General features: G+C 38.4%; 2 protein-coding genes across 2 annotated transcripts in view; both read left to right on the forward strand.

The window, feature by feature from the left end:
* Gna14 (guanine nucleotide binding protein (G protein), alpha 14) overlaps positions 1-14,097 on the forward strand; it is a 214,572-nt gene that overhangs the window by 19,974 nt on the left and 180,501 nt on the right. The window lies entirely within an intron of this gene.
* The window catches only part of LOC106147026 (cytochrome c oxidase assembly protein COX16 homolog, mitochondrial-like), a 55,451-nt gene continuing 45,259 nt past the window's right edge, over positions 3,906-14,097 (forward strand). The window contains exons 1-2 of the mRNA XM_013506525.1: positions 3,906-3,970; positions 4,039-4,195. Coding sequence (XP_013361979.1) covers positions 3,906-3,970; positions 4,039-4,195 — 222 coding nt within the window. The remainder of the gene's footprint in view (positions 3,971-4,038; positions 4,196-14,097) is intronic.

A 14,097-nucleotide genomic window follows, 5' to 3' on the forward strand; every position in this document is an offset into this window, starting at 1 on the left:
ATTCTCAGCCTACAGCCCTCGTCCTGCCTAGGCGCCCGCCTAATGGTACTCACTTTCAGAATGCATCTTGAGTATTTCTTCTTCCGGAAGCCTTTGCTGACTCTGCAACCAAAACTGCCCCATAGAATATTCTCTTATAGCACCTTCTGCTTTCCTTTGTGAAAATAGTGCCTACTCTAACTTAAAACATAACCATCCTTCTTCCTCACTAGATTCTAAACTTCTTAAGTAAAGGGACTATCTATTTATAACCAGTGAGTCCCCATATTTTGTACAGTGCCTGGGTGCTCCATAAACATTTGCGAAATGGAGAAATATATTAGCATTTAACATCAACGTCACCCCTAAGGAAGGACATTTTGACTTCCAAAGGTAGAAAGAGCTTGACAAAGGATATTTTAAATTTAGTGAACTTACATTTATGATTAATTCACTCTTTGTCTTTTTAAAAATTCAACTTTTGTACTATGAAAACTTCACCGTACAGTGACATTGAACTTGGGCTGATGTTCCGAAGCCAATGATTTGTTAGCAGCATCTTATTTGCTTCTAGGCTTTCAGATTTTCTTTGTGAGTGAATGCGAATGGAGACACTGAACACCTTTTGTTTTCCCCACTTGTTTTTCACGTTAAAACTGCTGTATTTGTGGTAGGGAGGCTGGGAGTCTCCTGTAGTCCATTATTTCTTCCTTTAATACACGAAGTTTTATTTGGGCATGTGGACACCCCGCAAAAGACTGAAATTCTCACCTTTTCTTGCTGCTGAATGTACCCAAGTGACAAGGTTGTAGACCATGACCTATAAACTGAAGCAGCACAGGCAATTTCTAAATTAAGACCTTAAAAGAAAAGATATTTGGGTATTTTCTCCCCTCAATGAAAGGCCGCTTCTTTGGCAGTAGGAATCCGAGCAGCCATCTTGACCATGAATGGAAGTGGGGGGTTGTTTTATTTTAAATTTAAAAGAAATTTTTTAATTTTACCATTCCTTTTTTTCATTTATTGGTAAATTTAGGTATACATAATGATCACATTCCTTATAGGGAATTTGTGCCTGCACATGATACATCTTGATTTCTTTTTTTTCTCATTCCCATCTCCTCCATTCAAACTCCCCCCCCATTCACAAAGCTCAGTTTTCATTTCATCCTTCTCATTTTTTCTTTCCCTTCCTTCCTTTCCCCCTTCCCTCTCCCTAATTCCTTTTTCCTTTTGAACAGTTTCTTCCTATGTCACATTTTGGTCCTTATTCATGTTTTCAATTTCTCACACCAGAGAAATAACTTGATATTTACACATGTGTGTCAGATTTATCTTACTTATTATTATGGTCTCAAGGTCCATCCATTTAGCCATAAATGTCTCAATTTTATCTTTCTTTATGGCTGAGTAGTACTCCATTGTATAAAAATACCACATCTTTTTTATCCATTCCTTGGCTGATGGGCATTTGGATTGTTTCCAAGATTTAGTTATTATAAACTGTGCCACTATAAACATGGGTATGCATGTGTCTCTGTGGTATGATGCATTTAATTCTTCCAGAAAGATACCCAGAAGAGAAATAGTTGGGTCAAGTGGGACCTCCAATCCTAGGATTTGAGGAATCTCCACACTGATTCCACAGTGGTTATTGTAGTCTATACTTCCACCAACAGTGGAGAAGGGTTCCTTTGTCCCGAGAGCCCCTCCAGCGCTTGTTGTTAGTTGTTTTCTTGATAGCCATCTTTCTGAAGTGAGATGGAATCTTGGTGTTGTTTTAATTTGCATTCCTTGAATGATGATGTTGGACATTATTTGCTGTTTGTACTTCTCCTGAGAAATGTCTGTTCATCTCAGATGCACATTTTAGGATTTGGTCTTTGAATTTGGAGTTCTTCATATGTTCTAGATATTAGTTCTAGGTCTGAAGTACAGTTAGAAGAAAACTTCTCCTTCTCTATGGATTGCTTTTTCATTCTATTGGTATTTTCCCTTGCTGTGAAAAAGCTTTTTAATAAGATGAGATCCCAGTTGTTCATTCTTTGTGATAGTTCCTGTGCAGTTGAAATTCTGTTCATAAGGTCTTTGCCTCCACCAACGTCTTCAAGAGTTCTACCTGTTCTATCTTCCAGAAGATTTAATATTTCTGTTTTAATATTTAAACCTTTGATCCATTTTGACTTTAGTTCAGTGCAGTATGATAAATATGTGTCTAGTTTTAGTCTTCGGCATGTGGAAAGCTAGTTTTTCCAGCACCATTTATTAAAGAGGCTGTCTTTCTTCCAGTGAGCATGTTTTGCTCCTTTGTCAAAGATCAAGTGGATGAGTGCATCTGGGGTTGTTCTGCATCTTCTAATCTGCTCTATTGGCCTGGGTGTTTTTTTTGTTTTGTTTTGGTTTTTTTTGCCCTGGCAAAAAAAAAACACTGCCATGCTGTTTTTATCACAGCAGCCCTGTAGTATAATTTCAAGTCAGGGATTCTGATGCCCCTGCTTTGCCTTTCCTGTGCAGAACTGCTTTTGCTATGCTAGGTCTCTTCTGTGGAAGTGGAGTGTTGAGGATGGAAAAGCAACATGGTAGAAAATGCCTGAGTTATGGAATACTATTCAGCCACAAAGAACAAAATCATGTCATTTGCAGGAAAGTGGATGGAATGGAACACTATCATGTCAGGCAAAATAAGCCAGACTCAGAAAGTTAAATATTACACTTTTTTTCCTCACATGAACAACCTAAAATGAATGAATGGAGGGAGGCAGAGATGGCTGGAAACTAGAAGGCACGCTTTTAGAGATGGGGAATAGGGAGGGAGAAGAAAGGGAGGCAGAACAAAGGGTAATGGGGTGAAAACAACCACAGTGGGTTGTAGCATGCACCAGTATACCAAAACAAGTGTCGTAATTCTGTCTTACTAGTGTCCATGGATACAAAAGAAAAGGCCTGCATTTCTGATACGTGAAGTAGCCATAGTAACCCTGAACAGTGAATGACTGGTCTCTTTTATAATAGCAGCTAAGCTGGTAACCTAACTAATAAAATATTATTCATTCTGTCTCATTCTGAATACTCAACATTATACCTGGGAGTTCTTTCCAAATTATGTGCAATTCTAAGGCAGAAAAATAAAGGTCTGACATGGGAAAAAGATGTAGGGTGTTGCGTGGACATCTGGTGGGTGCTGCTGTCTCACGCGCCAGTTGTCCATGGGACGGTGATTTACGACATGCTTGCTGTTTTTCTGCAGTGCAGTTTTCAAATATTTGATAGAGGTTTTCTGGGAGCAAAGAAACGTTTGTAGCTGCTTGTTTTAGTTGATATTGAATTTATTAAAGCTGAAAAAAATGTAAAAACTTAGTTTTCTTAAGCCTTTGATGTCCAGTTGTTTTTTTGAATTTAGTAATTTTTGTGAAACGTATAACCCCTCATTTCACTTAATTCGTTAATTTTTAAATTTGTTACTAAGTTAAATGTTATTACATTAGTAAATTATTAAATTTCCTTTACACATTTTGAGGCATAGTTACCCAGGTTAAATACCTAAGTATCCTCAACTATTTGAAAAATATTCCTTTTTAAGAAACGTATTTTTCTGAAAAATTGGCAAGAAAAGCTAACCATTTAAGTGACCTGGGTGGCTCTCATGAACCTAAGGTTATAAATTAAAGAAATCTTACTTTCTTAAACATTCAAATAGTGTCGCTAAATGAAACATAATAAGCACATTTATACTACTCTTATAAATTAATCACAACTGATAGATTACTTAATATCATGTGCAAATACCTTAAGGAAAGACAGCATCAAAAGTTCAGTGCTTCGGCACCACACAACCAGGAAAAGGAGGTGAGCAGGAAAGCCACTGAATCGTAGGAGGACGCTCGCCGTCGGGTTGGAGGGACTCCAGGCAGGCTGAAGTTTCAGTTATGTTCACACCCGAGGTGATGCGAGCTTTGTGCACGAACAAGACCCTTCGCTGTGGAGTTCCTATGTTATCGCTGGTTGTGGAGGTTCTTTTGGTCTCCGTGAGTTCTCACAAATCTGATATGTTGCTGTGAGGATTAAAATTGATCACGAGTTGGAAAAAAAGCTGAAAATGAATAAAACGTCTTTAGAATCAGAAGACTGGAAGAATATTCGAGGCCCAAAGCCTTGGGAAGATCCTGATCTCCTTCAAGGACGAAATCCAGAAATCCTTAAGACTAAGACAACCTATGTTCATTCTTTTTCAAAAAAATGTTATCAACAGGGCATATTGGTCCAGGACATACTACACATAAAATTCTAGGTCTGTGGAAAGCTGGTTATGAGTAATTTGATAGAAGATAAACTTGATTTTAGAAAGTCAAGTATATAGGTCTTTGCATTTCCCAGCTAGTCCACCTGCAAATGAAAGTAGCAGTATTGACAACATAAAAAACATTTCAACAAAAATGTGAATAGGATTATCAAAGTTTGTCACATATCATTTCCACCAGCTGCTAGTGCAACCTTTTGCTACTTCATTCTGATTTCTAATAAAAATAGTAGGCTCACATTCAGATTCTCACAGTAAAATTGAGCAGTGATTTCATGCTAAACTTATGTAGGAAAGTAATCCTGATCACTATCCGATCTTAGTATTGTGTGTAATAACCATAGTATGCAACTCAGTCTCTAAAGTTTCAGCTGATGAGTGTGTCGATGCCATGTTTAAACATATTATCAGTGCTAAGGAAATAATATCATTCTCTGTTAAAAATAATGTTAAAGAAATTATATGATATATAATTATGTAGTTATTAATACCCCAAGCCATTACTTATCCCTTTGTTCCAATTTTAACACTATTTTAATATTAGTAATATTTAATAATACATTAATATTTAATTACTATTAGCCATGCAATTAATTATATTGTATTATAATTAATTTATATTAATATTTGATATTATATTATTAGTTATAATTCTATAATTCCCTGTTAAGCCAAAAATGATGAAGTAATACCTGATTGTAAGCAGATACAGTGAATTGTTAAGGTAATTCAGAGATAACTGCTATTTGGAAAAAGCTTTTTAAGGTATGCTTTATACCTTAGCATTTTGAATAGAATTTTATACACATAATTTGTATAGAAATTTATTCTAGCTTTTTGCTTGGTTGATTGATTTTGGTTTTTAATTTTAGGTTTACCATAACCTGATCCCTAGTAAAAGAAAGAAAATTTTTAAAAATTCAGTGCTAACTTGTATTTACTATGTGTCTTTCTTTTCTCTGTCTCTCTCGAGACAGTCTCTGTTTTTCTTAGGCTGGTCCTAGCACATGTAATCCTTCTGCCTCAGACCTCCGATGAGCTAGGAGTACCGGCATCTGTCATCTTGCCTGACTGCTTTATCTTCATGTTAATTTAAGAGTATTATTATTATATGTTTGATTTATTTATTCTAATTTACCTTTTGGGGGTTTGCATAATTCAGCCCAACCAGCAAGATACTTATAATTGGTTCCCAATAGTTGATGATTTTTCAAGCACCCCAAACCATTACTTATCCCTTTATTTCAATTTTTACCACTATTTTTAAACTGCTAATTGCCTAATTATTCTGTGCTCACATTCACTTGCATTGGCAACTCAGTCCTTCAGTACCTAGTTTGTGTTGAAGAGCTGCTGCACTTTCTAGGTTCTTTTAGCTCTCTGATGACCAGCATTTTAAATTCTTTCACTGTCACTTAAAAAAGAAAATTTAGACCTCAGATTCAAGGGACATGAAATAGAATTTCTTAATGCTTATCTATACAAATTGAGTAGCCTTTATCCAAAATGCTTGAAACCTTATCCAGAGTATTTCATATTTTGGATTTTTTCCTGTATGTTGGAATATTTGTGTGTATATAATGACATATCTTGAAGATGGGACCCAAGTCTAAACATTTAAGTAATGTGTTTCATACACACATGTTTCTTGTACATATAACCTAAGGGTGGTTTTGTGCAGAAACTTTGTGCACCTATATTTTGACTGTGACCCATGATATGAGGTCAGGTGTGGAATTTTCTATTTGTGGCATCATGTCACCTCTGAAAAAGTTTCAGATTTTGGAGCATTTTGGATTAGGGATGTTCTTCCCATGTTCTGCTTTGGTTATCTTGTGTTTTAACATAGTTTATTAATCTAATATTATATGTACATACTTCTTCTCTTTTGATAGAAAGTTTAAGCTATTTAAGAACGAACTAAAGAACAAGACAAAAAAGAACAAGCAATGTCTGTGAAGCTTATCACAAACCACAGGTCTCCAGAACACTCTACCAGTTGACAGTCTTCAAAACAAGTTTTTGGGCTTCAACATTGCTGCTTTTTTCTAAAAGATTTAAAAGTTGATAGACTCATTCCTTTTAATATCTTCTGTCTGGATTTCGTCGACATGAATTGCAGTTGGTTTATAGGTGACTTGTGCTTGAGAAAAGTGCTCAAACTTTCTCTAACCATTTCCAAATTGCCATTCAATGAGGGCGTCTTCCTTCCTTACCCCGTAATTTAGTCTGTGGCTGTGTTAGGGGATGGGACAGATGTCAGGTGTGAGGAAGAGGCCTTGGTTTATTTGGCATAAGCACATGGAGACAAGGTTACACACTAAAGGCGTGTCTGCTAATTAGGCACAACCCAGTGAAGCCAGTTCATTCTGGGTGCATGTCTGTGGGCACGCGCGCACACACACACACACCAACCACCACCAGGTAATTTGAAATTAGCACTTATAAATCAATTTGAATTTTCCATTAGGATAATTAAATCAATTGTATCTACAGCACAAGTCAGAAAATGGCCAAAAAAAAAAAAAAAGAAAACCCTTACAATCCAACCATCTTCATTTACTTAATTTGTTCATCTGGAGCATCTGAAATCTATTTAAACTCATCTTTCTCCTTAAGCAGAATAATGATGGCCAAAGCAGAAGGGGTTTTCATTATCATGACGGGTCGGAAAACTCAATGTATTAATTATTGCATGATATTGCTAAAGCTATAGTTAAAAACAGTGTTTCTAATTTTTATTTCAGCTAGAATTCTAAATATTCCTTATTATATTTGTTATATCATCTCCTTAATGAATTGATTTTCCTTTTAGTCCTTTTGAACTTTCAACTATCTGAAGAATCTGGGTATCAACTCTAAAGCTTCGTGGATGAGTTGCTGGAAATCTTTGATGTAAGTCTTTGTATGGCTTCTAATTTGTAGTGTCGGCTTTGCCAAGTCAAGAAATCATAGTTCTTCATCAGTAAATTCAGGAGACTGAATTCAGCTTTCTTTAAATTTTTGTAGCCTTCAGTTTATAGTAACTCTTCAACTGCAGTGGAAACATTAGTTACCTTTATCATTGTAAGTGAGTGCTGACTTGTGTGTATTCACGTGTGTGTGTGTGTGTGTGTGTGTGTGTGCATGTATAGTGTACCTCCAGTGTAACTGGGGAAATAGAATCCAGTTGCTATTTGTCTGGGTGACAAATAGAGTTCCTGTTCCCTTGTTCACATGTACCATGAGACTTTACATGTACAATAATCTCAGTGTATTAAAAAGGGTTTGTCAGGGACAGAAATGAGTTAGTAGTCTGACTGGTATTCTGATTTAGAAATATCTATTAACCAAAATGACTTGTGAATTGACTTATTCATCATTACCTAAAAATCCTCTGGCCTTCGATTTAAAGCACATTAGTAACAACAACAGCAGCAAAGTTCCATAGCACTGACTAGTGGCAGACATCATTTTAAATGTCTTATACTTAGGAATTCATTTGGTCCTTGAAAATGACTGAGGTATGTGATCTGCCTTTCCCATTATACTGATGAGGAAAATGAAGCAAAGGGAGATGAGAAGGCCTGCCCCATTCCTCTCCACTGCAGGCATCAGGGCCTGTGCTGGGCACGGGGGAAGTGTGAGTGGAGACGGGGCTCTGGCTTGCTCTTCTGGAGCTGTCGTGGCAGCTCACTGGGACTTAGGGTGAGTCATTTTGTCTCCGGGCTTGTGCTGTGCAGTGGGAATAGAATGTGGGCTGCACAGGTGAGCAACATGTTTAATTTAAAATTCTCGGATAAACACATTTTAAAAGAGTAAAAACAGGTGAAGTTCAGTTTAATAATGTAGTTTCCTAAAAATATTATTTGAATGGAGTAAATATAATCATTCAACACATAATTGCCTGTAATCCCAGCACTCAGGAGGCTGAGGCAGGAGGATCGTTGCAAGTTCAAGGTCAGCCTGGGCTACAAAGTAAGCTCAAGGCCAACCTGAACAGTGAAACCCTGTCCCAGAAAGATATATATATATATATAATCTAAACATAATCATTCAAAAAGTAATATATAATAAATTTTTCAGGGTGACAGCTTCATTTTTATATTAAATCTTTGTGGTCTGGTATGTGTGTGGTAGCCCACATGTGCACCACGCTGCCTACCAACTCTGAAACCCAGAGAGCAGCTATTAGGCAAGAGTAATGGACCATCATGAAAGTCTCTTCTCTGGAGTTCTAGGAGTCTATTTTGGGAAGCCCGTGTGCTCTGGAAGTGGTCTATTATGAGATTAGTCCTTTCTTATCTGCTTAAGTAGCATCAATAGTGCATTTGAAGGTAAAAATCATGATGGAGTTGTCGTTTAAGAAACACAGAGGCAGAGCAGCATCAAGATAGTGTGTGTATACCAGAGAGATTTCAGAAAGGGATGATGCCTTAGTAGGTTTAAAAAATCAGTTATTCTTTTAAACATCTGAGAGTTACTGTGGGCCGGGTCCTGTGCTAAGCCTTGGGTTTTCAGAAGAGAACAGTCTAAAACCTCTGCTGTCATGGTCCTTACCCTGTGGTAGAAGAGTAAGTAGATGTGCGGATGTGCTTAGGTACAGACTATGAAGAAAGATAGCTGAGTAGAGCTCAGACACTGAGGTGGGGGGTGTTCTTATTTCAGTGGAAAGATTCTCTGTGAAGGCAGCGAGTGAGGGGAGATTGTACAAAAGATGGAATGAGCAAGCGGGAGGCATGGCAGCAGTACAGGGAGGGCTCTGGGCTGGGAGACAGCTTGAGGTGGAGATGGCCTTGGCGAGTGTGAGAAAAAACAGGAAGGCATTGTTTGGAGCCAAGTGAAGGAGGGCATGATAGGAGGCAGGGTTGGAGAAGTGGGAGTTTGGATTTCAATGTCATTGTTTACGAGGCCAAGGACAGCAAAGATTGGCAGAGGGCAATGACTTTCTTCTTTTTAAAGAAAATTCCAACTGCATCTGGTAAGAATGGAATCAGGGATGACAAACAAGAGTCTTGGAATTGTCCTGTCATAGTGACTGGGAGTAGCACATGAATTAGGGAATGCTATGGTTGCCTATGGTTTCTCTTCTCTGAAACTCAGGTTGAAATTTGATTGCCATTGTGGCAGCGTTAGGAGGTGCAAGCTTTTTAAAAAATATTTTCTAAGTTTTTATTTTTTATTAGTGCATGTTTATATTATGTAATGGTTACATTCCTTATGTGGAGTTGAAATATGTATATAACACAGCTTAATTCTTTTTAAATCCCTGTTCTTCCCCTTCCTTCCCTTCCCTTCATGTCTTTTTTTAATTTTAATTTTAATTTTTTTATTTTATGGAAAAAAGGTAAAAAAAATGTCATAGCAAAATACTAGGAGAATAACAATAGTCAATACATTGCATGTTGGGCTGGGGATGTAGCTCAGCAGCACAGTGCCTGCCTGGCAAGCTTGAGGTCATGAGTTCAGTTCCCGGTACCAAAAAAAAAATTATAAATTAAAAAAAGAAAAGGAAAAATGAATTTATAGGGGCTGGGAATTTAGCTCAGTAGCACAGTGCCTACCTGGCAAGTGCAAGGTCATGAGTTCGATTCCTGGTACCAGAAGAAAAACAAAAAAACAATACATTGCATGTTGTTATCTTTAAAGGAGTTGCTCAGGGTCTCTTCATCCCTTGATCCCCCTCCCATTTGAAAAAGATCTGCCATCCTACTTCCCATTTCCTATCTTTTATTTTGCTCTTTACAGTTTGGAAATGGGGGCTTTAAGAGGTGATCAGGCCATTGGAGAGAGTAATGCCTATTTCTACATGTGTACATGGGGTTACTGCAAGAGGAGGTTGTTAGAAAACAAGTCTACCTCTGTACTTTTTGCCTTTCAGGAACTCAAATATTTTACATCTTGGATTTAGGCCACAACACATGGTATAAATGTAGGGGTTGGGGCAGTGAGAAGGAGTCTGGGCTTCTATGCTCGTGGTGCTCGGCCTCACAATTCAGTCCCCAATCCCAGACCCTCTCGCCCAAGATGCAGCACCTTCCTTTCTACCCCTGGGAACATTGAGTGGGGGACATTCTAGATCTAAACCATAATACCAGCCCCCTTATTATTTTTGGAGTGAATTTTCTACTGCCCCCTTAATTATTATTTTTGGAGTGAAAGCACTTAACAGAAGATCTATCCTCTTAGCACATTTTGACTATATGCTCCAGAGTTGTTAGTTATGCTGCAAAGCACATATCCAGAATCTGTTTATCTTGTACAGGTGAAACTTAATTACCCTTTCCATCACTAGCCCACTTCTCTGTCCCCTGACCCACATTCTAGTCTCTGTGTCTATGAGTTTCAGCTCTTTTAGACTTTACACATATCTAAAATAGGACAAAATAGCAGAGATAACTCAGTTCAAAGGAGGAAAGCTTTACTCTGGCTTACGATTGCAGAGGTTTCAGTCCACAGTCCCTTCCTTTTTGACCTGTGGTGAGGCAGTGACGTCATGTTGGAAGGATGTAGCGAAGGGGAAGCTGCTCTCCTTCTGGCAGCCAGGAAATGAAGGTGGGGCCAGAGACAGGATGTAGTTCCCAGAGGCATACCCCTGAGGGCCCACTCCCTTCAACTGGGACCAATTCCTAAATTTCTACACCTTCTAATAGTTCATCAGATGATGAACCCCTCAATGAACTAGTCCATCAGAGAGATCAGAGCCCTCATTATCCAATCATTGTCCAATAGCCCCGCCTCTGAATTTTATTGCATTAGGAGCCAAACCATCAACACAGTAGACTCTGGGTGACATTTTAAATCCCAAACATACCAGCACATAAGTGAGATATTGCAATATTTCTTTCTGTACCTGTCTTACTTCACTTAACAGATACACTCCATGTCTATTCATATTAGAGCAATGGCAGGATTTCCTTCTTTTGTGAGGTTGGATAACATTCCATTATATGTATATATATCATATTTTACCAATCAATAGACACTTAGGTTGTTCTCATACTTTGGCTGTTGTGAGTAATCCTGCAGTGAACATGGAAGTGTAGGTCTCCTTTGAGACCCTGATTTCAGTATCTTTGGAAAAAATAACCAGAACAAGAATGATGAATATGGTAATTCTGATTTTAATTTTTGGAGGAGCTTACATACTGTTTTCCATAAAGACTGTACCAATTTATATTCTTGCCAAGACTTTACTAAGCTTTCTCTATCTCTACATCCTCACAATTCTTAAAATCTTTGGTTTTTCAGTAGTACTGTCCAACCAGGTCTGAGGGGTTCTGTCATTATGGTTTTCAACAGGAGTGAGTATTTGACTGCCTTTCTTTGTCCCTGGGGTCTTTTGTGTTTGTTTGTTCACATTTCAAATTTTGTTATTTACTGTTTCTTTTTGTATGTTTGTTTAAATATTTTGCCTGGTTATAGAATTAAAGAGCTTGAGTTCTGAGAGTGGTATTTGGTCTGGCTAGATGCAGACTGCATTTTAGCTACTCCCCTAGGTGACAGGAATGATACGTGGAATAAGCTCATGAGGGAGAAATTTTCACAGAGCTTTCTCACTGTGGTTACCTGCTAGTCTTGAGCTTTGGTGATATGTTAGGGCTCTCTGGAGGAACAGAATCAATGTAAAATATAGGTACAGTTATACAAGGGTTATTAGATGGGCTTACTGGATCAGAGGCAGTAACTGTCCATGGCAGTGACTGTCCATGGGATCTGAGGCAGAAGAGTCCATAATGGCCATCTGCTCACTGGAGAGCCAGTGGGTCCAGTAGCTGGCTGAGCCCCAGAAGATGGAAACTGCAGACCAAAAGGGATCAAGAACTCAGTACCAGTCAAAAGTCAGGGCTGGAAGGTCACCACAGTCACCAGTGTGAGCCTGTATTAGATGGTTAGAGACTGATATCCAAAGGCAATAGCAAAGACTATGATTCTCCCAAAACAAAAACCTTTACTTTGTCTTTCCCTTTTTACTCTGCCCAGGCGACAAGCCTCTTGGTTGTTGCCACCTACACTGGGTGGGACTTCCCCCTTCAATTTGCTGGCCTACATGTTAATCATCCACAGACAGCCCAGACTGTGCTTTATTGATGTATTAAGCATTTCTCACAGAATAGGCATATAACAATTAGGGACACAGGTGAGAAATTTGGTTTTGAGTCTTTATGTGGGTGTAATCTTATTGCATCTTTCTTGTTAGAGTGCAAAATGGTGGATTGGGTAAGAGCTCTTTTTTCATATCTACTTTCCAACTTACTCTCATGGCCTCTGATATGTAAATTAATTTCGTTGGAACTCCATTTATTTTCTTATTTGTAAAATCAAATAAGATAATTTACATAGGTCTTTAACCAAGCTTCTGTCATAACCACGGAATAATAATACTTTTCTTGATAATAGTGACAGTATCATTTATTTCCTCTTTTGTGTGTGTATTTTGTTTTGTTTTTATTTTTGCAGTACTAAGGACTGAACACAGAACTTTTACACTGAGCTATATCTGTAGTCCTCTTTATTTTATACTTTGAGATAGGGCTTGCTAAATTGCTGACTTGCTCAGGCTGGTCTCAACATCCCAGAGTGCTGGGGTTACAGGTGTGAACCATTATACCCAGCTGTAATTTTTATGTTTAATGTGCAGTGCTATGGGTCTTATTTCTTTGCATTTTGGGGGTAACTGTTTAGAAACTTCCGGATCATGAGAGAATTTTGAGAGCATTTGTGTTCACAGTGGTGTAGAACACTGTGGAAACTCAAAGGAACTGCTGTTTAGTATGGTTTGGCTTTATTTTGTTCTGTTTTTTGAGAGAGAGTCTTGCTGTGTTGTTCAGATTGTTGTTCAGATTTCACTTACAGTGATCCTCCTGCCTCAGCCTCCTGAGTGCTGTGATTATAGGTGTGTGCTGCCATGCTGGGTCACTCAGCCTCCTCTATGTTCAACTTCAATATCAGGTCAAGGCAGTGAAGTCCACTGATGGAAAAATGCATTTCCACTTTGACTGTCCTGACTTTGCTTCTTTATTTTTTTCTTCTGGAGACCAAATATATAATAAAAGGGCTGGGCGAGGTACAATACAGAGGGAAAGATTTAAATCCATTCTCTGAAATCTCTACTTTCCATCTTCATGGTTCTCAGTGGGAGGTAATTCCCCATGGGCCTGTCAAGTTTCCGTGTGTCTTACAAGGGAGGCACTAGTGGTTCTTTTTAGGCACTCTCTTTTCAAGGGTGTTGGCATAGCAAGCCGTCTTGGGATTTAGAGATGGTGTCTTTCTCAAGAGCAAAGGATAGGCGTGCCTACTGGCACCATAAAAAATTTCAATTTTCTTAAGTTCAGAGTCCTCTCCTAGAGCACAGCTGAACATTCAGGTGTCTATCTGGGCCTGTCCATGAAGCCCTGTTGGGAATTTGGGCCAGGGGAACTGATAAAATGTGCAGATGCGCATGTTCCTTTCTTTGCAAATACATTGCAGAACTCCTTTTTCTGTGACCCCAAATCTCACGTCTTCTACCAACCTTCAAGAAAATTGTGATAAGCTAACTTGTAGCATATAGGCAAAGCAAAATCTCTGCTCATTCTTCATCCTTGGCAGCCACTGTCTTGGTACCAATATTACAGCTGCCTTAAAACCACTTGAGAGTAGGGTAGTGTGAACTAAATGTAACTGGACTGAAGCTGCCAGTCATGTGGAACGGTGTCAGAGCATGCTCTTATCCACTTCTTTCCTGTCTTTCTAATCTTCCTCCTTTCCATCTGATTCTGCATTACATTATTAAAGCCCTAGTTTGAGAAAAGAGAAATAAGGCTGAAGTACAATGGAGGAGAAAAAGCTTAAGAAGTGAA

The sequence above is a fragment of the Chinchilla lanigera genome, unplaced genomic scaffold (assembly GCF_000276665.1).
Source record: "Chinchilla lanigera isolate Chin_1 unplaced genomic scaffold, ChiLan1.0 scaffold00111, whole genome shotgun sequence".
Taxonomy (NCBI): domain Eukaryota; kingdom Metazoa; phylum Chordata; class Mammalia; order Rodentia; family Chinchillidae; genus Chinchilla; species Chinchilla lanigera.